Here is a 21,711-nt window from a genome sequence, read left to right as displayed (position 1 = left end):
CGGTTGTACCCTTTTTTGGACTTGGACAACATCACATCAGAAGGGGACGTATTGAAAAGGAATCCGTGCTTCCAGCCAACAGACCAGGCAAATGATATTTGTCCAGATCAACAGACACGAATGTCATTGCAGTCCCCCTGTCAGAGGATCGAGGGAAACAGAAATGTGCTGCGTGCTCACGTACTCTCTTTGTGGGCTCACTGCATCTATTTTACTGCTGAACTCTTCAGATATCTACAACACACCTTTGCCAGCTGTTGCAGGCACATCCTTTAAATTGTCTCTTCCCATGCTCCACCTCAAGTCACCGTTTTAACTCGTCGAACAATCCTTCAGCCAGTTCTCGTGTCACACAAAGAAAAAGGACCTCAGGACAAGGCCTCAGACAAGACTCCCCCTGGCCACAAGTCTTTACCAAGGAAACCCAAAAATCATGACATGTACTATGACATTCCGCAATATCAAATCGAGAAAGATTCGAACCATTTGTAATGTTACCTTTAAACTTAGATTGTGAGATCTGCTTGGTGATGTCATGCTCACCGAGGAGAATCGCGCTTTCACACCGGAACCCTTGATCGCTCCTCTCTTGTGGACTCGTACATTCCACTTAGTGTGGGAGTTGAAGGAAGTTGGTCCAAGTTGAAAGAAAACGAGCTGGAACTACCATTGACTCGATGTAGCGGTAAAAACTGCTCCGTCACACGAGGGAGTGGATATAGGAAGTGTAAATGCAAATTCACATTGAAACGTTCAGCGTATCCTTGGCTGGCATTGAGCACAGGTTGATGGTGAAAGCCTGGAATATATTAATAATGGATTGTAAAATAAAATCCTACGTTCCCTTCCCCCTGACGCCCCTCACTCGCTCTGCTAGCCATCTAATAACGTGCCCTGCTTTATGCACAAATTTAATATTTGCATTCTAAATGGGATTATTTGGTGGAGGGAAAGTAGTCATTTAGATAAACAATACACTAGTGATTCTGAGATTAAAGGGTTGACAAATATATTGTGATGATACACTGCCGATGATGGAAAGAAAATTGACCGGTGGATAGTTGTTCAAGACGGAGCTTCAACGTCCATAAATTGACAAAATTGATTGATTTTTGAATGGCTGTAGTTCTGCTGTGTCTGTATCATGCACCCATCGTATCCCCTTGTGGATGACCAGGTGAGATGGCCGCTGCTTCCTTTGAAGTACCTGATGCAAGCTCCCTTTTCTGAAGAACTCCTTCGGGGACAGATGCGGTGTCGAGACCTCCTCGATGAAGCCAAGAATTACCATCTTCTGCTGCAACATCACCAGAGCATGACTGGGTTTGAGTACTCCATCCGAACAACTCCACGCAAGAGTGCTGCTGGTGTGTCTGTGGGAATACAATTTTGGTGACTTGCCACCCAAGCATGTCAAGCATAAAGAGCAATGGCATCAAGTTTTTGATTTGGCTTTAAATATTTTTTATATATATATATATAATGTCGAGGCATCAATCACCCTTTACTGAGGCATGAAGATGTCGATGTACTTGAGAGGAAAATGTTTATTCTCTATCAATACATGCGGCCGCACGGAGAGCAGAAAACATCAGGAACACCAATTAGCAATTGCAGAACCTTGGAGAATGCTCTGCCCTCATGGCCAAGTCATTCCCTTATGTGGGTATGTATATAATATATATATATATATATATATATATATATATATATATATATATATATATATATATATATATATATATATATATATATATATATATATATATATATATACACTGTTTTATCTCCAACAAATTTCATTACATAATCGTCCTTCCTTTTTTCCCAGGACCAGCTGTTTACCAACTGGTTTATGTTCCTTCAACACCTGTGTATTAAGCAGATAAGGAGGACCTGAGTTTTCTCCCACATCCAATTACACAATGTTCCTGTGGATCATTCAAGGTTGACCACACTCCTTATCTCCATACGCAATGTTCCAGTGGAACAGCAAGCAGGAATATATTTTAATTAACTGCAAGTGAATTGAGTTAGGAAGAAACAAAAGCTTTAGAGAAAAAGGTACAAATCCAACATATATGTATATATGTGTATATATATATATATATATTTCGGCACGCCCCTTTTTTTTGTTTCTGCATGAAATGAAACAAGATTTGGCACATATACGAATGATATTATTGTCTTCCTTAAGAGGCCCCTCAAAATTCGTTTTGATGCATTTTCACAAACTCCAACGGATTCCATTCAAATTCGGTACGATTATGGCTTTTGGTCCAACTTAGGTCATTGGCTATAAATTTTTTTCCATAACACTTCTGATATTCGAAAAAATCGATAAATTGATATCCCTTATGGTATTTTTCCATTCAAATCCACTCAAGTTTAAGGCCTACGGGGGACGCAAATTTCCACTTTGCCCCGGGCGCTGTTTACCTCCGCTACGCCAAGCTGTTTGGGTTAGGGTTAGCTACCCTAACCCTAACCCTAACAGCTAACCGCTAACCCATAACCACTAACCCTAACTGCAACCCTAACCGCTAACCGCTAACCCCTAACCGCTAACAGCTATTCAGGAAATTTGCAAGAAAGCCCGGGCAACACCGGGCTTTATTGCTAGCCCGAGCAACACCGGTCATTACTACTAGTATATATATATATATATATATTTTTTTTTTATAGATATACTTATACATTTGTTTGGTTCAATTGTGAAATTACCTTACTTTTTTGTTTTTGACTTCCTTTGTTGATGCCCAAATATAATTGCCGTGCACGCACGAAGCGGAGTGTGGTTAAGCAATTTGTTCACTCTGTTTATGTCGACAAACATCAGTTTATGATTGAGGAATAACTTTATTTCAATTGCATGTTTTCTTTTGACCATTAATCTGAACCTGGAGTTCAACGGTGCTTTGCCTCTGAATTTGTCCCGACCACACATGTGCAGAGAGGAGTGAGATAATATTTTTTTATCTTGCCAAAACGAAGTTTTTTGCAAGATATGTTAGTCAGCTTGTATTTTTTTTATATTATTTATTTATTTATTTTTTGTTTGTCTGTAATCACGTATTAAAAATTCTGCAGAGCACAGTTATCATTGGAAATTTTTGTAACTTCGCATATCAGAGGCCTATAGAGGTCCCTTTCAGTGCATAAAATTTTGAAGGTCAAGGTCAAAGGTCAAGGTCACTTTGTCGCAAATCAGGGGAGTCGACGAAACCCTTATTTTTTTGAGTGATTTTGATCGGATCGTCTTCAAACTTCATGGGAATATAGTTCATGGTCTGGCGCTCAGCTGATTAATTTTCAGTGGCGATTGGCCTTGACCTTCATGGTTAGTGCCTAAGGTCAAACATATTTGACCCCAAGGTCAAATTTTCAAGTTTTAGGAACCATATCGTGTCATACCTCAAATTGAACACCTCTGAGTGCTTTCCAGATATGTCAAGCTTGAGACATTATGACGTCATTTGGTGACGTTATGAGGCAAACGGATATTTTTCATGGTTACTCTGTAGAACGATCCTCATCGGAATCTCTCTTAGGCAGATATTCCTCAAGGAGTCGCTCCTGGTGGATAGCAGCTCTGTTCACCTCAGTGTGACCTTAAATAAGTCACACGTGATCACCTTTTGGCAAGATACGGGTCACCCTGCGGGTAACATTGGTTTATTTTCTTGTTTTCCTGCCTGGTGGTGAAACAAAATTGAAAATCATTCCAAACAGGAAACTTACCGTTTTGAAGGATGTCATAAAGGACACAAACAGGCACGAAGAAGTAATGTAACGTAAAAGCCGTTGCGTCAACAGTGGTAAACTTCCAAAACAAAATTTTTTTTAATTTATTTTTTCCTTACAACCTTCAAAATCTTTATTGTATTTCAATTGAGTTAGATAACACTGAACAACAAAATTTTTTTACTGGAGATGTGTAAAGTGATTTAGACTAATTTGGGTACGCTGATTTCAAAAATCATAACCGTTTTGCTGTATCACGTCAGGATTTTCAGTAACAGAAATATTCCCATTGCCTAGAAGTCAGGATTTCAATGAAATTTACAAAAATTCATTTATTCATTTATTTCATCATGAATGCTTCAAAATTATAGAAATTACAGAAAAACTCCACTAGAATGTAATTAAAAATGCTTTAGGCATTTGGCTTTGCGTTTGCGCTGCTCTGTGTCAGTTTCACGATGCAGGAACCAGCAGAAATCGCCCATCATGTTCGGGTTGTGCCGCCTTTGGTAACGCGTCTCCATGAGTGAAATCTCTTGGTGGAATCGCTCGCCGTGCTCGTCCGAGACTGCTCCCAAGTTGTCAGGGAAGAAGTTCAGGTGCTGGTGTAGGAAATGGATTTTCAGGGACATCCTGGAGCCAAGTTTCCTGAAGGACTCCAGCAGCTGCTGCACTATTTCTTCATAGTTGTCCGTGCGCTCGTTCCCCAAGAAGTTGTCCGTCACAGCTTTGAAGCTCCTCCACGCTGCCAGCTCTTTGGGGTTTAGAGTTGTCGGAAAAGTTTCGTCCTTCATAATCTGTCGGATTGCGGTCCAACAAAGACACCAGCCTTGATCTTGGCCTCCGACAAGGTGTTGCCAAACTTTTCCTTGAGGTATAAAAACCCACGCCCATTCAGATCCATTGCCCGTACAAAACTTTTCATCAAGCCGAGCTTTATGTGGAGTGGTGGAAGGAAAACCTTGGCTGGGTCGACAAAGGGCGACATGCTTCACGTTGTGTCGACCAGGTACATGCTCTTTTCGCTCTTCCCAATCTTTCTTTGTCCAGTGATTCTTGTCGTCTCTGCTATCCCAGAGACAAAGGAAGCACATGTATTTCGTGTAGCCTGACTGCAGCCCTAACAACAGCGCCACCACTTTCAAGTCTCCACAGATGTGCCAGTTGAAGTCATTGTACTTGATGGAATCAAGCAGCTGCCGCATAGTCTCATAGGTCTCTGTCATGCCGAACGCGTGAGCCAGTGGGACTGATGGTTTCTCGTTGCCATTGTGGAGCAAAACAGCCTTCAAGCTGTTCTTCCCCGAGTCGATGAAGAGGCGCCAGTCTGCAGGATCGTGATCACACCCAAGTTCTTTCAACAGACCGTTGATGTCACTGCAGAATGTCATCGTGTCTTCCATCTCAAAGAACTCAGCCATGTCTCTGTGACGTGCTCTGAACAAGGATATCTTGGTGTTAGGGTTCAAGTAGATTCCACTGCTGCAGCCTTGATCCAAGCAGCTCTGCCTTCGCCTTTGACAGCGAGAGATCTCTTACAAGATCATTTAAGTCTCCCTGGTTCAGAAGGTGTGATTCTTGAGTGTCGGGTTCAAAAGGTTCATCATCACCATCCTCTTCACCACTGCTTACAGCTATGTTCTGATCAGCTGGAGGTGTTGGACGGGGGTTCTCGTCATCATGAGGCACAGGTTTACGAGCAGAGACGCAGTCAGCGTACTTGATGTGACCTTTATTCTTCTTGTTGAAGCCGGCGATGCTTGTGCAGCAGAAATAACAATCATCATGATGATTCTGCGGCTCACGCCATATCATGGACACCGCAAATGGCATGCTCGCGCGCTTGCCCACCAACCACTGAGTCAAGGTTGTGTGACAGCTTGTGCAGCAGATGTGTGGTGCCCAGCTCTGTTCTTGGTCCTCCACCTTACACCCGAAGTAGTGAAAGTAGGCGGCCTTCATTTTCACTGCTGTAGATATACTTCGCTGTTGATCTTTATTGGTATACCGACCACAGACATAACAGAAGTTGTCAGGATGATTGGTACAGGAACGCCTACTCATCTTTATCTGAAAGAAAGAAATATAACACAAGTTAACAACAATTGTACGAAATAGACATGTTAAAGACATATGTAAATTTCATTGAAATCCTGACTTCTAGGCAATGGGAATATTTCTGTTCCTGAAAATCCTGACGTGATACAGCAAAACGGTTATGATTTTTGAAATCAGCGTACCCAAATTAGTCTTAATCACTTTACACATCTCCAGTAAAAAAAAATTTTTGAAATTTGTTGTTCAGTGTAATTAATTGAACACTGGAGAACACAAATCACCTTTTTGGCACTTTCACAACCCTTCCGTTTAGCAGTATTTTATGAACTCTTTAATTCTTTATCACCAATAAATCCTTTGTAAGGTTCATCTCAGAACTTCAGCCGTTTCTCCTTCCAATTCCGAAAGAAACGAGCAATGCGGACAATTTTCGGTAAATGCAGTTCTTGTAATTGAGACTGCGTTCAAAATTGTGTTAATATAAAATGCTGACGAAGTATCCAAGTGAGGATGAAGATGCTCACATCATTTGTTTTATAACCACTGTTCATCATCCAGTGAGGAGATGTTTTGTTGACTTTACACCTGGCATTGTTACCTGGTTTGGGTGACTACATTCTGTATTCTCTCTTCCTCCCCATAGGTGCACTGTGCTGTGTTGGTGGACGAGGCACCTTGGGGGATCCTTTTCGCAGTGTGGAGTGTTATGATCCGCTCAGAAATCGATGGTTTTTAGCGACTGAAATGAACAGTCGGCGTCGCCACGTTGGAGTCATCTCTGTGGGAGGTTTGTCCATCTAACTGCCGTTAGTTGTGATTGGGAACATCATGGAAATTATTTTATGGTTGCGATTTTAGATGCCATTGCTTTCTACCATAATTAGGGTACCAAGCCTGCAAGGCTGGGTCGCCTATTGTTGTTGCCCTTTTTTATGCCTCCGCACCAAGGGTACCGGGGACATTATGTTTCCGGGTTGTCCGTCCGTCCGGATTTTCGTTTACGTGATAACTCGAGAAGCAAATTGTAGAATTTCATCAAATTTGGTAAAACGGTAAAGTAAGACAGGGCAATTAAATGATTAGATTTTGGGCCAAATGTGATAAAGGTCAAGGGTCAAACTCTGAAATTTTACTGTTTACGCCCTAACACAAATATTGGGCAGAATTTCATCAAACTTGGTACAAAGGTAAAGTTAGACAGGGCAATTAACTGTTTAGATTTTGGGCCAGATATAATAAAGGTCAAGGGTCAAATATGTTAATGGGAGAGTGGAGGCATACCCATCAACCGTGCAGTCGAATTACTCGTTTTTATTATTTTTTTCTTTTTCTTCCGCCGGCAATTTTCAGGGGTTTTTTTTCGCTTTAAAATTCATTTTCTCGGGAACCGTAGGTCCAAACGACGCGAACTTTTCACCGTAGTATGTATCTTTTGATAGCTTACTCGAATGATAATGATGACGTCAAAGGTCACATGGTAGGGATGCCATCTTTGAAAAACCAAAAAATTTGGACCTCTGTCTGAAATCACGCAATGGAAAAAAAATTGAAACTTGGCACATGGCAAGAACTCCCCATGGGGAAGACGTGTGATAATCTTTTCATGATGTCATCGGTGAAGTGGTATTCCGGTGAAAATTTGACAGGGAGAACGCTGCATCGGAATAATTTGAAATTTCTTGAGTATCATCTATGCAATAATTCACCGAAGAAAAAAAAATTATGCATCATAGGTCACGTGGTTCGGCAGCCATATTGTTTTGACATTATTTTTTTTTTTATCTTCTCCAGAACGACTGGACAAATTGAGGTGAAACTTTACACACACATTCCCCATATCATCATTTTACAAGTTTGTTAATTTCTAATTGATAGGTTACATGATTGGATGGTCATATTGAATTTACCCTAAAACCTTCAAACATTTTCTCCTGAACGGCTGGTCAGGTCAAGGGGAAACTTCACATACTTATTGCACGTGAGCAGTGAATATAAGTTTGTTAATTTTTAATTGATAGGTCTCATGGTTTGGCAGCTATATTGGATTGAAGAAAATATTAAATAATGTTTTCTCTGGAACCACTTATCCTATTGAAGCGAAACTTTGCAACTATCATCCACCGCCATGGCTGCATATACGGTAAAAAATATGACACGAGTCGCATGGTTTGGCGGCCATCTTGGATAGAAGAACGCACCTTATCCAATTAACACAACTTCACAAGCATGATCCCCTACCCCATTCGATGTGGAATGTATGTTTATGATGTCATAGAGTTTATGATGTCATGTGGTTCATCCATCCATCCATTGGAACCATACTCTGTACAGAGTGTCGGTGCTGCCAAAGCAGTTTCCTTGGCTATTGGGCACAATTCTGGACGGGTCGCCACTCCGACGCAGGATACTCGAATGACTCTATCATCCCCAGCAAGCTGGTACTCATTTTGTCGACCTTGGAAGGATGGCAGGCTGAGTCAACCCCCTGGTGAAGTAATTCAGCGGGCAACGAGGCTTGAACTCAGGACCTTTGGATCCCAAACTGCCACCCTAATCACTGAGCAAACACCAGGCTGGTTCATCAGCAATATTAATTAATGATCGGGGGACACGTCCTCGGTATGCCTTGTTCAAACCAGATCACCTTATTGGATCAGGTGCAGCCAAGCGTAACTGCCCAAGAACGTACTGGCTCGAAAACAGATTGTTGGGGGATAACATCCTGGCAAAGCAAGGATACTATGCTGGACCAATGAAGGAAATGACAAAAACGAGCTGGGAGCATGTCTTTACAATTAAGCGAGGAAAGGTATATGGCACAGTGAATGGGGTTTATTATTATTATTATTATGAACAGCAGGGACAGCAAGGAATTTGTGGGGTGCGACAAAAGGCAAGCAGTTTATAAAAGCAGACACACAACAGACTTGTCCCGTTAGAACTTGTACAATCTTAACTTGTGCTACGACAGGCACACACACACACACACACACACACACACACACACACACACACACACACACACACACACACACACACACACACACACACACACACACACACACACACACACACACACACACACACACACACACACACACACAGTATATTTGTACAGTATGTTCTCCTTGGTCCTAGTTATATGTGCACTATGTTGATCATGAGCACCAGAAAGCTCATTGATGGTACAATGGGCAAATTCAAATGGAAAATGTTCATTGTATCCAACAAAAGGACCAGAGATGACTATTTAGATTTTCAGCACCCTCTAGTGGTTTATTAGTGTGAGTATGGCCTCTAGTTCCTGAAGTGCATTTGTTGAAAAATTGTTTCATCTCTTTTAATAAGAAATACTATGTCTCTCACACTGTCACTATGTCTCTCCGAAAGGACCCTCTGGAAAACCCCCATCTACTTTCTCAACAATCTTCTTGAAGTCCTTTCATTCAAGCATCTGGGTCTTACTACTGCCATGAGCTTTCCTGGGAAAGCCACATTTCCAAGCTGGCCTCCAAAGCCAGTCGCCGACTGGGCATCCTCCGTTATGCAAAGTCCTTCCTTGGCCCACCTGAGCTCCTGACCACATACAAAGCTTTCATCCACAGCCTGATGGAGGACTGCTCTCCCCTCTGGGTTGGTGCTCCTGCCTCTCACTTTTCTCGACTTATCGCTGTGGAAACCAAGGCATTTCGGATCATTGGTATCTCCTGTGATGAGGCTGAGCCTTTGGGTCTCTCACTCTCACCACAAGCTGGTCGGTGGTCTTTATATCTTCGACAGTCTCCCCTCCGGCCTTGCCCCCCTGCTCTTTCTGTGCTCCCCCCCCCCCCACACACATATATTTCCACAGGGTGCTCAAGGTCAGCCACAAAACCCCTTCTGGTAAAACTACCAAAATCAAGAATCACTGCTCACCTTCACTCCTGCATTCCTCTTTTTTTTTTCCCACCTTAGGAACAAACTCCCACACTCTCTTACGTCCGACTCTTCCCTCCAGGTCTTCAAAACAGCAGTTCACCACAATCTCTTATCTTCCCCAATCCAAAACCATGATCTTTTCTACCCCCACGAATCCACCCCAAACCCACGTCCTTCATATTCCCTGCTTTCCTTCCTGAAAGTCCCTGTAATGTCCATCTTGTTTACCCCTCTCCCTTCCGCAGCTCTCTTCCAGTCTGTTCCACACTGGTTTGTGCTCCCTTTCCCACCCCTCTTGTCTCGTGCTCCCCTTGTTATACATTATGTGTGTTATCTCTTATATGAGCCTCGATATTTTATATTAAAAAAAAAAACAATGTATTTTGAAAGTCATCTTTTTCCAACACCCTTTTGTACACAAAGTTGAGGCTCGTGGATGAGTTGGAACAGAATGGACCGGGACATAATAAAGGAAAGATAAGATAGTCGGAAAGGGTGAGGGAGCGTAAGAAGCACCAACAGCAGGGCGGAGGGAGACACCATTTGGAGGAAGAATGGGTGTCGAGGAAAAGGATCTTCAATCATGGGGGAGGGGAGGAGGACGAAGGATTGGACACAAGCTCAAATACAACAAAGGGGGAAGGGAAAACCGGAGATGAAATGGAGGCATGACAAACGGGTGTGCGAATCGGGGGGTAATTTTGGGAAGGCTGAACCGGCCGAGGCAGACGCGTATGATCAAAATAACAAAACCGGAATACAAAAATAAAATAAAATAAACACCTGGCGGCGAGCGCACAATCTGAACAACAATCCACACAAATAAAATTGGACAACAATCGATGGGAATGGTTTACTAGACTTTGGAAGCATGTCATGGAGAAGTGAAGAAAGGCTGCCACCACCATCGATTTTTTTTTTTTGATCAATTTTTTTTTATTTGATTTTTATTATTTTTGCATGTCCCTGCTTGTACCTTGCAGGTAAGGTGTACGCTGTTGGAGGGCATGACGGCAATGAACACCTCACTTCTATGGAGGTTTTCGACCCAGAATTCAACAAGTGGGTGTTCAAGGCATCTATGGAAAACAGACGGTGAGCATTCAGACCTGTAACTCCACAACGTTTCACTGCCCTCTGCATTCCTGCGAGAGTGAACCTCGACTCCCCACAAACTCCACAGCGACCTTTATCATCGATCGATGTTGTGGGTAATAAATCAGGATTTTCATATTCTGGGAATGTGAACCGTAGTTTTGTCAAATTTGAAGTTTAGCTTTAGTTTGTGGAGCCTTTCGATGTTGTATTTTGATAAGAGCAACGTGGTCCTTGTGTTTTTAGAGTAGGTTAGATTGCCATGTAGCAGGGACCTGTCGGAGCATGTCGTCTTGTAAAATGTGATTCTGAGGAGGCAGTATATGTAATTCATGGACAGGATAGTCAGGGTAATATTGTGTGTGTAAACACCTCTCGTTTCCCATCACAAAGGCACATGTGCGACACGTGTGCGAAAGGGCGGTCATGATCTATCTGGCCAGTATGTGCTGTACGGCCCGGAAGCAGGCAATGGATTTATTTTTATTGGGTCTGCCCCATCGGCAGGACGACCCGGATGATGACTCCTCCCAGAAGGACAAGAAGGGGCTGAGAGAAATGATATTAGGGCTCATGGCGTGCAGGAGGACTAGTAAGAATAAGAAGCAGGGAGGATTGCAACGGGCAGTAGAGCCTTGAGTGTGGTGAAAAAGGATACAACAGCTCCCGGCATGCAAGAGGACTGGAGGGTGAATGAGAAGTGCCTGCAGAGAGGGTAACGACGGCTGGTTCAGGGTGCACGTCCCGAGGTGCTGATCGTCACTGGCTTACTTTGGCGCTGGCTCCATTTATATCTGGCTCTTGTCTTGCTCCTGCGTCAAAAATGAGCTGCAGGGAGTCCTGCAGCTACACCATGCATTGTCAAAGGAAAGTCCTCACCTGCAATTTTAATGTTTGTATAAGTACGAGTAAGTGCCCATACATGCAAAAAAAAATAAAAAATTTTTTAACCGCTTGCCAGAAACAACCACACAGGCCGTTCCTTTATTCTCACGTGCCCGTACATGCATGACCGTACGTGCAAACCAAAAAATAAATAAATAAATAAAAATAAAAAAAAACTTTCAAACAACCACACAGGCCGTTCCTTTATTCTCACGTGCCCGTACATGCATGACCGTACGTGCAAACCAAAAAAAAACAAAAAAACTTTCAAACAACTACACAGGCCGTTCCTTCACTGTCATAAACGACGACTGGATTGGGGCATTGTGTTTAAGAAAATCGAGAAAAATCGACAAAGAGATCAAGAAAGTACAGAAATCGAGAAAGAAAGAATACAGTAAGTCGATAAATTGAGAAAAAAATACAGTAAGTCTTCACTGTCCGGAAGTTCGCATATCGCAGTTACGATTATTCGCAATTTAGTTTTAATGGCCAATTATTCAATTGGCGCCAATGTATTTTGCCTTTTCGCAATGTCGTCGCAAGGAAAAACAAAAAGAGAAGAGAAGAGAAAAAAAACGTACGTGCGTGGCCGTACGTGCAAAAAAAAATTCAAACAAACACACAGGCCGTTCTTTCGCTCTCGTAAACGACGACTGGATTGGGGCATTGTGTTTATCTGGAAATGCGGATAAGAAATCAAGAAATTATTAGAATACAGGAAGTCATCACTATCCGGAAGTCAGTACGTTGTAACCCGTAATGGGGAACGTGGCTGAGAATCTCTTCCCCAACAGCCACGCCTACGCAGCAACGTGTCTTGTCATTGGTTGTTAAATAAATGGCCATAACTTGGGAAGCACTTGTGTGATTAATATCAAACCTTGAAAAGGCACAAACTCATGTCCCCAGCAATATAGCTGGCAAGTTTCAATTAGATCGGACCAGTGGTTGTCGAGAAACGGCGGTCACACGCACACACACTGCTGGAATCATAGATAGATGTTCTGTGGCGTTTCATGTGGGTTAGATTTTATTTATTTATTATTTCCCTGTTTCTCTTGCTTTGCACGGTTTGTTCTAAACTGCTCTTTCCGTTCACCGTTTCCCCCATATCCATTATGCATAAACCTTTAAAAAGGTAAGAAACGTGTTTTGATCCATCTTCCCGTGCATGTGCCATCAATTTGGGTGACCTTGGGGATCGTTAATGTTGTCGAACAACTGAACGCAGAAGTATTTTAGAAACCGATCAACTGTTTCCTGGCACTGAGGCATGTCACTTTTTGGCGAGCCTCAGAAATGACTATATATGTTGTTACGGATTTCAGAATCCGGTCTGATGAATGCATCCACACATCCAGGTCCTCAGACAGTTATCTCCTTAAATGCATGTTCAGATTAGCCCCATCCCCATGTCTAATGAGATCTTAAATGTGATGTGTTGAGAAGGGTAAAGGATAGATCCCCTCTCTTATGGGAAGCTTTTTTCTTTACGACAGACACGTTCACACACATTTCTTTCACGATCTCTGAAGCCCGCCCTCATTTTTCCTCAGCAACATTCTTTCGCGAGCTCCGACACCCGCCTTTTTTGAGAACGCACGGGTTGTCATGGTAACTGTGCGCCAGTGGGGTGAGCTTGGGGCGGACTGACCAGTGGAGATGGCCCAGAGATATAAAAATAAGCGAGAGGTACGTTCGGGGGTGAAAGTGAAAGAAAAAGCAAAAGGCGAGAGAAGCGAGCAAGAAGCGGGTGTCTGACCAGCGCTGACGAGACAATTCGTCCTTCCCAGTGCTTGGGCAAGCGAGCGTGTGGTGCGCGTGTGGGTGTGAGCGGCGCCGCCAACAAGTGAGGCACGGGTCGATCACCAACAACACCAGGATCTAAACCCGCGATTGATGATCTCGGTGCCCTCCAGACTTTGACTGGCATTCAAGGCTGCCCCGTGAGAGGGTGCACGGAAAAGCTGGGTGCTGGCGACGGACGTGACACGCACGCATTTCAGGATGTTTTCGCTTCACGAACGACTTTCTCGTGAGCAAGACGATTCTTCCGCCCCCCTCCCCCTGAATGATCTGTTGGGTACCCTTGTCTGTTTCGCTGTAAGTCGACGCCCCGATAAGCATCTGCTCTTTGTCTCTTTCCTGGCATTTTGATTGATTTTGCTTTGAAATTCATTCCTTATTGACCTCAGAAAATAAAGATATTTTTATTTATTTATTTTATTATTTCTAAATTATTTGTCGATTTCCAACCTGTCCGTGTTTGTCCTTTCCTTCCATTGGTCGAGCATTGTTCGAACCGAGATAGACTGGGAGGTAATTCCCACATATTTGAACAAAAATAGTTAAAACGCTCTGCCGCCCTAATTAAAATCTAATCAGATAACATTGGTGCTTTGCTGAGGGTGCGCTCCCCACTCAGGTAACCATGTGACCTCTAGTTAAACGGAATAATTAGACGATGGACACTGGAACTCGTGTTTGACTGGGTGGTGTTTGTGGTTTTAAAACAACCCATCGTACCACAACGTTAATTGTGAGCGGTGGCCCCAGGTCCGGCTCTACCAAGGCAACTGGGGATTAATTCCCCCTGAGTGACAAGCTGGTGTCTCGGTACACGTGGCAGTAACATATACAATATATATATATATATATATATATTTGTTACGGCCATGGGTACCGAGTGCATTTTGAGAGTGTTAATGTGCACAGGAGAAGCCCCGCTTTCCCAGGTTTGGAGGCGAGGAGGACTCACCCCGGGGGCGAAGGACAGGGAGGGTGATAAAAAGAGAATTGAAGTCGCAGTGTGCTAAGCGAGGGGGTTCCGGAGACAGCAGATCAAGCATGGTGGATTGCGCGTCTGGAGTGATCGAGGAGGTGCCGGCCATATTTGCGCGTGTAGAGTGTGGAAAGCTACTACAAGTGAAGCGTGATTCCTCCTGCTTGTGCACGTGGCTTAGGGAGGGGCCTTCCTAGCAGGCTCGACAAGAGACGGCGCCATTTGCTTGCTGGTGCACGTGCCGGATGAAGCTCCACATCACCAGATCGACGAGGGCCAGCCCTTAGCCAGGCTAAGTACCAGTGTATTTAAAAAGGAGGTGGGGGTTAATTTTGTTTGTCACCCTTTGTCTGTGTTTGCGTCTGTGTGTGAAGCCTCAATCATCGAAGTCATTTGTTTTATTCGTAACGTTTAATCTCCATTATTGTCCTTGTAAATATCTGTGTTTCATTAAATGTATTCCCTTTTAAAGAAACCGCATCTCGTGTATTTGTTGTGGGGTTCGTGGATCAAGCCCCCCTCATGCTGTCCATCCTCTGTAATCCTCCTTCCGTTCTATTCCAAGTACTCCTTCTCCGTCCGCTATTGCCCTCACTGGGCTCTGTTGTCTTCCCCCATACAGCGGTGTTGCCATCTGCCATACCTTCGAGCGCACGCTGAAATCCATGTCAATGAGCGTGTCCACCTCCGAGGAATGAAGACCGCCTCGACCGTCCCAGGAGGTCGGCCGGTGTTACCCGCCTGGCTACCACGAATTTAGGGAGTGGGATTCGAACCCCAGCACCCCAACGACAACTGCTGACAGGGGCGGGATTCGAACCCGGCCACCTCCACAACATTTATGTGTATGTATGTATGTATGTATGTATGTATGTATGTGTATATATATATATGTGTATATGTGTATATATATATATATATATATATATATATATATATATATATGTGTATATATATATATATATATATATATATGTGTATATATATATATATATATATATATATATATATATATGTGTATGTGTATATATATATATATATATATATATATATATATATATATATATATATATATATATATATATATATATGTATATATATATATATGTATGTATGTATGTATATATATATATATATATATATATATATATATATATATATATATATATATATGTGTATATATATATCAATCAATCATAGTCGCAGGGGTTGCCAGTCCAAGTTAGACCCCGACCCAAATTTGCCGGAGCCAGGCCGTTAACACTGACTACCTCCTGGGACGGCTGGGCAGTTCCTATTAAGAGGAGGCGGACACGCTGATCGATGGAGATTCCAACACATGCTCGAAGGACATGGCGGAGGGCAATAGCGGACGGGCAGAGGAGTATTGGGAATGGAACGGATACCCAGGGGGTTTATCCGCAACCCCACGACAATCACACATATACATTCTCTTCAAAATAAAACATTTAATGCACATACACAAATATTTACAAAGACAATAATGTGAAAGGAAATTATGAAAGTAATAAATTTTATAACTCCTACGGTCGAGGCCTCACACACGGACGCAAACGCAGACAAAGGGTAACAAAATGAAAATGAAAAACTCCCTTTTGTAGTACACTGGTACTCGGCTTGGGCCAGAGCTGATCCCCGTCGAACCCGGAATGGAGGCCCTCCACCAGCATGTGCACACGCAAACATGTGCACACACGTCACTCGTAGCCGGGCAGATGTACGCCAGGCAATCCACAAGCAGCTTTTCACACGAAGGCTCCAAACGTGCCAGCCTTCCTCTTTTCGAAGGTGCCACCTGCCTCGTGCGGTCCTCACACCGACCTCGTGTGTGTGCTCTGCCGAACTCCCGTCCTTTCCAGATGAGACCCTTCCACAATCCCCCCCCCCCCCCCGTGCGATGTGCCAGCTTCTCCTGTCTTCGATCTCCAGCTTCCTCCTGGTGCTATATCCTCCGCCCCCGGGGAATGGCCTGTTTGCCCCCAAACCCGGGAAGGTGGGGCTTCTACTGTTTGTTGTTGTTGTTTCAGGGACGTGTTTCTCAGCTTTACGGCCTGCCTTGCAATATAAAAAGCATCGGGAAAAATCACAGAGGGCAATCATCACGTACTGGGGAGCTTATTCTCACTCCCTAAGCTAATTAACACGACACCACCCCTCGTGTGGTGACGCGTACCACTTTAGCTCACAGATTCCCCAACTTGGTTCCATCGAGATGCTTTCTACTCGTCTACGGACCAAGCAACTCTACACAGTGATAAATTTCCTTATTAAATCCTTACATATACCCCCCATGACCATGACAATATATATTGTGTGCTCTTAATTTAGGAAAGACTTCCATAAAATGCAGCTACTTTACTTTCCATGTGTAATTGTAATATAAGCTTGGTGTTTGCTTAATGATTGGGGTGGTGGGCTTGGGATCCTAGGATCCTGAGTTCAAATCTCACTCGGTTGTTCAATCAATACCAGGTGGGGTTGACTCTGCCTGTCATCCTTCCGAGGTCGGCAAAATGAGTGCCAGCATGCTGGTATCCTGTGTCGGAGTGGTGACCCGCCAAGGAGACTGCTTCGGCAGCACCAACGCTCTGTACAGAGTATGGTCCCGATGGATGGATGGAATTGTAATGTGCCTTTATTTATTTATTTATTTTGGTAGTCGTGGTATTGCCTTGGCAACGCTGGCTACAGGACCAATCTATGCGATTGGAGGTCTTGATGACAGCACTTGCTACTCTATGGTGGAGCGTTATGACATCGCTGCCGATGATTGGAGTACGGTGTTTCCCATGAACGTACATCGTGGGGGTGTTGGAGCTGCCGCTCTCTGGGTGAGTGCTTCATCTTTCATCTATCACATTGCCATAGCAGTTTTCAGAGGTGCAACGCTTCTGCCATAATAGGGCCCCCCTCATGAAGGCCCCCTAGCATCAGTGGAGCAACCATGTTGCACAATCGAGTGTTGTTGAAACCTAACCTCGTCTAGGGTTCTGTACACAAACCTCATAAGTATCATTTAATGAATGAGGTTTACATCTTGCATTTTAATCCTCCTGATGCTGGCTTTTGGTGAGCAATACAAAGAACAAACATTGACTGGAGAGTTGGGTTTTCTTTTGTAATACTTGTTTTGTGCTGTACTTTGATGGCATCATCACTGCATGTACACACTTTCCTGTAGTCTGAGGATGTGGGTTTGACAGAGCTCGCACGCTGCGGTGGAGCTCATCTAATTTTGATATTTTGTGAGGGTATTGCCATGGCACGTACATGGAGTCGTGCGGTCCAAAGATGTAGGTCGACGTGTCGCATCGTTTAGAATGTTTCGTTTCTTCAACCAAGAAAATGAGAGAAAAAAAGGTCATTCTTTTTCTATTTTTCACCTTCTTTTTTTGTTCTTCAGTTGAACAACTTTGGTTTGTAATGTTTTTCTCACGGATGACATTAAGTGTCTCATTCCCTGAGAGAATTTACCATCGATGCAATAAAGATGAACTTGATGGAAAAGCTATTGCAGAAGCCCAACTTCATCGTTGGGGCAATTCCTCTCTGAGTGATATTGTGAAGGTTTCTTCCTCCTTTTCTTATTCTTCTTCCTTTTCTAAACTTTGGGCAAGGCCACCCATCCATTCCCCCTCCTCATCCGCTTATGCTACCTGCCTACCCACAATCCTATTATTTTCTTGTTTCTGATTTTTCTCTTCCTCCAAGCCCTTCCCCTCCCATGCCCCATTTGTTTTCTCCTTTGTTTGGATTATACCCTTTTACTTTCATTTATAATTGTATTTCCATTTGTAATTACTTTCTGTTTTTTTTTTTTTTAATGTGATCACTGTTTTCTTTTTACTCACTGAAGTTGGGGCAAATTCAACAAATAAATAAGAATGCCAGTTGATTGTCTTTTTATATATTTATTATTTAAGGGAGGAGGCCCTTTATTTCAATAAAAAAAAATATATATATTTGTACAACATTGGGGTGGTTGGGAGTACACATTTTTATAGAAGAAGGCGCTTCCAACCAAAAGTAATGACTATCGATTCAGCTAATTTGAGCAAAAAAGCGAGACCGGGTCTGCCCTTGAGCCGAGTCGAGAGCCGAGTCGATAGAGTTTTTACTTTTGGTTGGAATCGCCTTCTTCTTCTTTAAGTAAAACAACAACTATATATAATATTGTTACGGCCACAGGTACCGAGACACCATTTTGTTACTCGGGGTTTAATCCCCGTTTGTCCTCAGAAGAGCCGGACCTGGGGCCACTGCTCACAATTAACGTTGCGGTGCGGTGGGTTGCTTTGGAATCACGAACGCCACCCAGTTAACCACAAGTTCCAGTGTCCACCGTCTAATTATGCCATTTAACTAGAGGTCATGCGGTTACCTGAACGGGGAGCGCACCCTCAGCAAAGCACCAATCTTATCTTAATTAGGGCAGCCGAGCATTTAACCGCTGGTGCGCGCCAACTATTATTGATCAAGCCGTGTGGTAATTACTTCCCGGTCTATCTGGGTTCGGACAATGCTGGATCAATGGAAGGAAAGGACAAACACGGACAGGTTGGAACGTCAACAAATAATTTATTGATAAGAAAATGAATAAATAAAAAGAACTTGTTATTTCCGTTTGGTAAAAATAAATTCCAAATCTATCAAAATGGTCGCAAGCAAATAAATAATTGATCGGGCAAAATCAATCAAAATGATAGAAAAGAGACAGAGAGCAGATGCTTATCGGGGATTGACTTACTTAACAACTAAACACAGACAAGGATACCCAGCAGATCTTTCAGGGGGTGGAAGAAGAATCGTATTGCTCACCAAAGATAAGTCGTCCGTCAAATAAAAACGTCCTGAAATGTGTGAGCGTGCCTTGTCCGTCGCCAGCTCCCAGCTTTGCCATGCGCCCACTCGCAAACAGGCTCGAACGCCAGTCAATGTCACCCCCAAGAAACCGGTTCGCCAAGGGCGACCATCTGACTGGAACGATGAAGCAACCATCTAACTGGCACGATGAAGCAGCCATCAAACTGACACCAAGTGACTAACAAACTGACTCAACAGTCGTCGACTGACCCGCTCGCGTGCCGCTCTCGCCGCCCGTCACCTAAGAACGGACCTCTCCTTCTTTTTGTCGGCGGCACAGACTACCCCCAAATTCGCCCCGCCTCACTTGCACACCGTTACCGTGACGATGCCTGCGGGTTATTCCTCGCTTACGAGGCCATGCCTGTGGTTCTGGGCGAGCAAAAAAAAAAACAGCCATTTGTCAGAATTACCGAGCACAAACGTGAAGCGCTCATAAAACTGTCAACAACAATTATCACTTCACTGTTCAGCCCGATATGAAAAAAAAAAACAGTTAACGTCCATAGAGCTGCTGGACGGGGTGTCGAACGTTGATGGCAAAAAGGCGAGTCTTGGTGTCCATGAAAAACGCTATGCAGTATGCATGAACGTGTCTGTTGTCAAGAGAAAACGCTTCCCATAAGAGAGGGGATCTATTCTTTTCCCTTCTCAACACATCACATTTGAATCCCACTAGACATTGGGATGGGTCTATCCTGGACATGTATTTTGGGAAATAACTATCTGAGGACCTGGATGTTGGTATGCATTCGCCGGATCGGATTTTGAAATCCGTAACATATATATATATATATATATATATATATATATATATATATATATATATATATATATATATGTATATATGTATATATGTGTATATATGTATATTATCGAGAATGCAACCAGATTTTTAGTTCAAAATTACCACTGCTGACATTTTAATTCAAGAACCCTTTCTGTTTAATGCACAGAAATACTTAAAAATAAATGCCTTTTTTATTCTTGCACACAAATTATTGGTATGCCATCTTTCTGTTGATCTGCAGTAAATATTTAATACACAGATTTTCATATGTGGGATGTGCACTCACCAGCACTGTTTGGTATTGCTCTTGTATGGCCGCTCCCTGGTCCAACTCCCCACCAGTGAAATTGGAGAAAGCGTCGCACATCAAGAACTGTTTCCCCATACCACGGCTTCCGGACTTTAGTTCCCGTCTGAATTTGCGAACGGATGAAAACCATCTTCAAATATGAACCTTAAATCATGTAAATGATTTGTCGTGTTTGTACAATTTGGCTGCATTCGACATTCATTGCGTAATTTGCTAGTTTTAAAACCAGTCCTATTTTGCAACATCTTAATCGGAAGGGTTTACTGAATTTTACTGCAGCGCGACTGATGGAACTTACGAATGCAGACATGTGCACAGATCGGTATTGCTCGCATATCACGCACGGAAACCGGCAGTGAATGGAAGGCGGCAATTCAGCTCCCGGCGCTGTGGCTTGGTAGAAGCTATAAAAACTCAATATCCACATTTGGAAAATGATTGATTCAAAGAATAGTGCAGTGCAAGAGCCGTACGCGAAGTTATAGATTTTTTTTTCGGGATGTTTGCCAAAATTAATAAAAACCAAAAAAGGAAGTTGGCGAGGATGATCAACTGGTATTTTTTTATTATTATTTGGCCTTTGGGATTTGTTTTATTGGAAGTTTATAGTTGAATAAAATTTCTTCTATTCAGAATCCTCTTGTTAATTGCATTGTGTGTAGTATTTGAATAACTGGCTCAAGTCATCACTGTACATCATCAAAATGAAAAAGTAAACTGATATTAGTTTTTAAAATTTACCGATAATCAACATAAAGACCAGTTACTGCACTGTCGTCCCAAGAAGGAAGCCAGACATAACCACATGCGCTCACGCACACACACGTTACATAGACGTGCAAACACAATACACCCGGACCCGGACATTCACGGGCTCTGCGTATTCACGGTTTATAATTTGTGACATGCTCCTACATTCGCAGAAAATTGCCCCGCGTATTTTGCGGTTTGCGCTTTTTATTTATTTTATTTTTTCCCCGGCGAGCATAAAACAGTTCTACAACATATCTTCCACGAGCCACGCACAAAGCATACAATACTGTATGTATACAAGAAACATCTTCCACAAGCCGTGAACATGACCTTCCTGGACGTGTATTTTAGCATCGCGGGATAAACATAGTTTCACGGGACATCTCACCATGTGCACTCTAAATATATGGCACTGTACGTACGTTATTGTAGTTTCGTGGGATATCTCACCAGTGTAACGCGTCATTCCCCGTGACGCCATCACCCGTG

At 43.1% G+C, this 21,711-nt stretch overlaps 1 protein-coding gene across 4 annotated transcripts in view; it reads left to right on the top strand.

Moving 5' to 3' along the window:
* Positions 1-21,711, top strand: part of KLHL8 (kelch like family member 8) — a 65,094-nt gene that overhangs the window by 29,336 nt on the left and 14,047 nt on the right. For all 4 annotated transcript variants that reach the window (XM_085899785.1, XM_085899784.1, XM_085899782.1 and 1 more), the window contains 4 exons: positions 1,178-1,367; positions 6,446-6,589; positions 10,704-10,815; positions 17,166-17,337. In XM_085899785.1, the coding sequence (XP_085755911.1) occupies positions 1,178-1,367; positions 6,446-6,589; positions 10,704-10,815; positions 17,166-17,337 (618 nt within the window). The remainder of the gene's footprint in view (positions 1-1,177; positions 1,368-6,445; positions 6,590-10,703; positions 10,816-17,165; positions 17,338-21,711) is intronic.

The sequence above is a fragment of the Eptatretus burgeri genome, chromosome 10 (genome assembly GCF_056783735.1).
Source record: "Eptatretus burgeri isolate ZD-2024b chromosome 10, Ebu_testis_v1, whole genome shotgun sequence".
Taxonomy (NCBI): Eukaryota; Metazoa; Chordata; class Myxini; order Myxiniformes; family Myxinidae; genus Eptatretus; species Eptatretus burgeri.
This window is presented reverse-complemented; position numbering and strand designations above follow the sequence as displayed.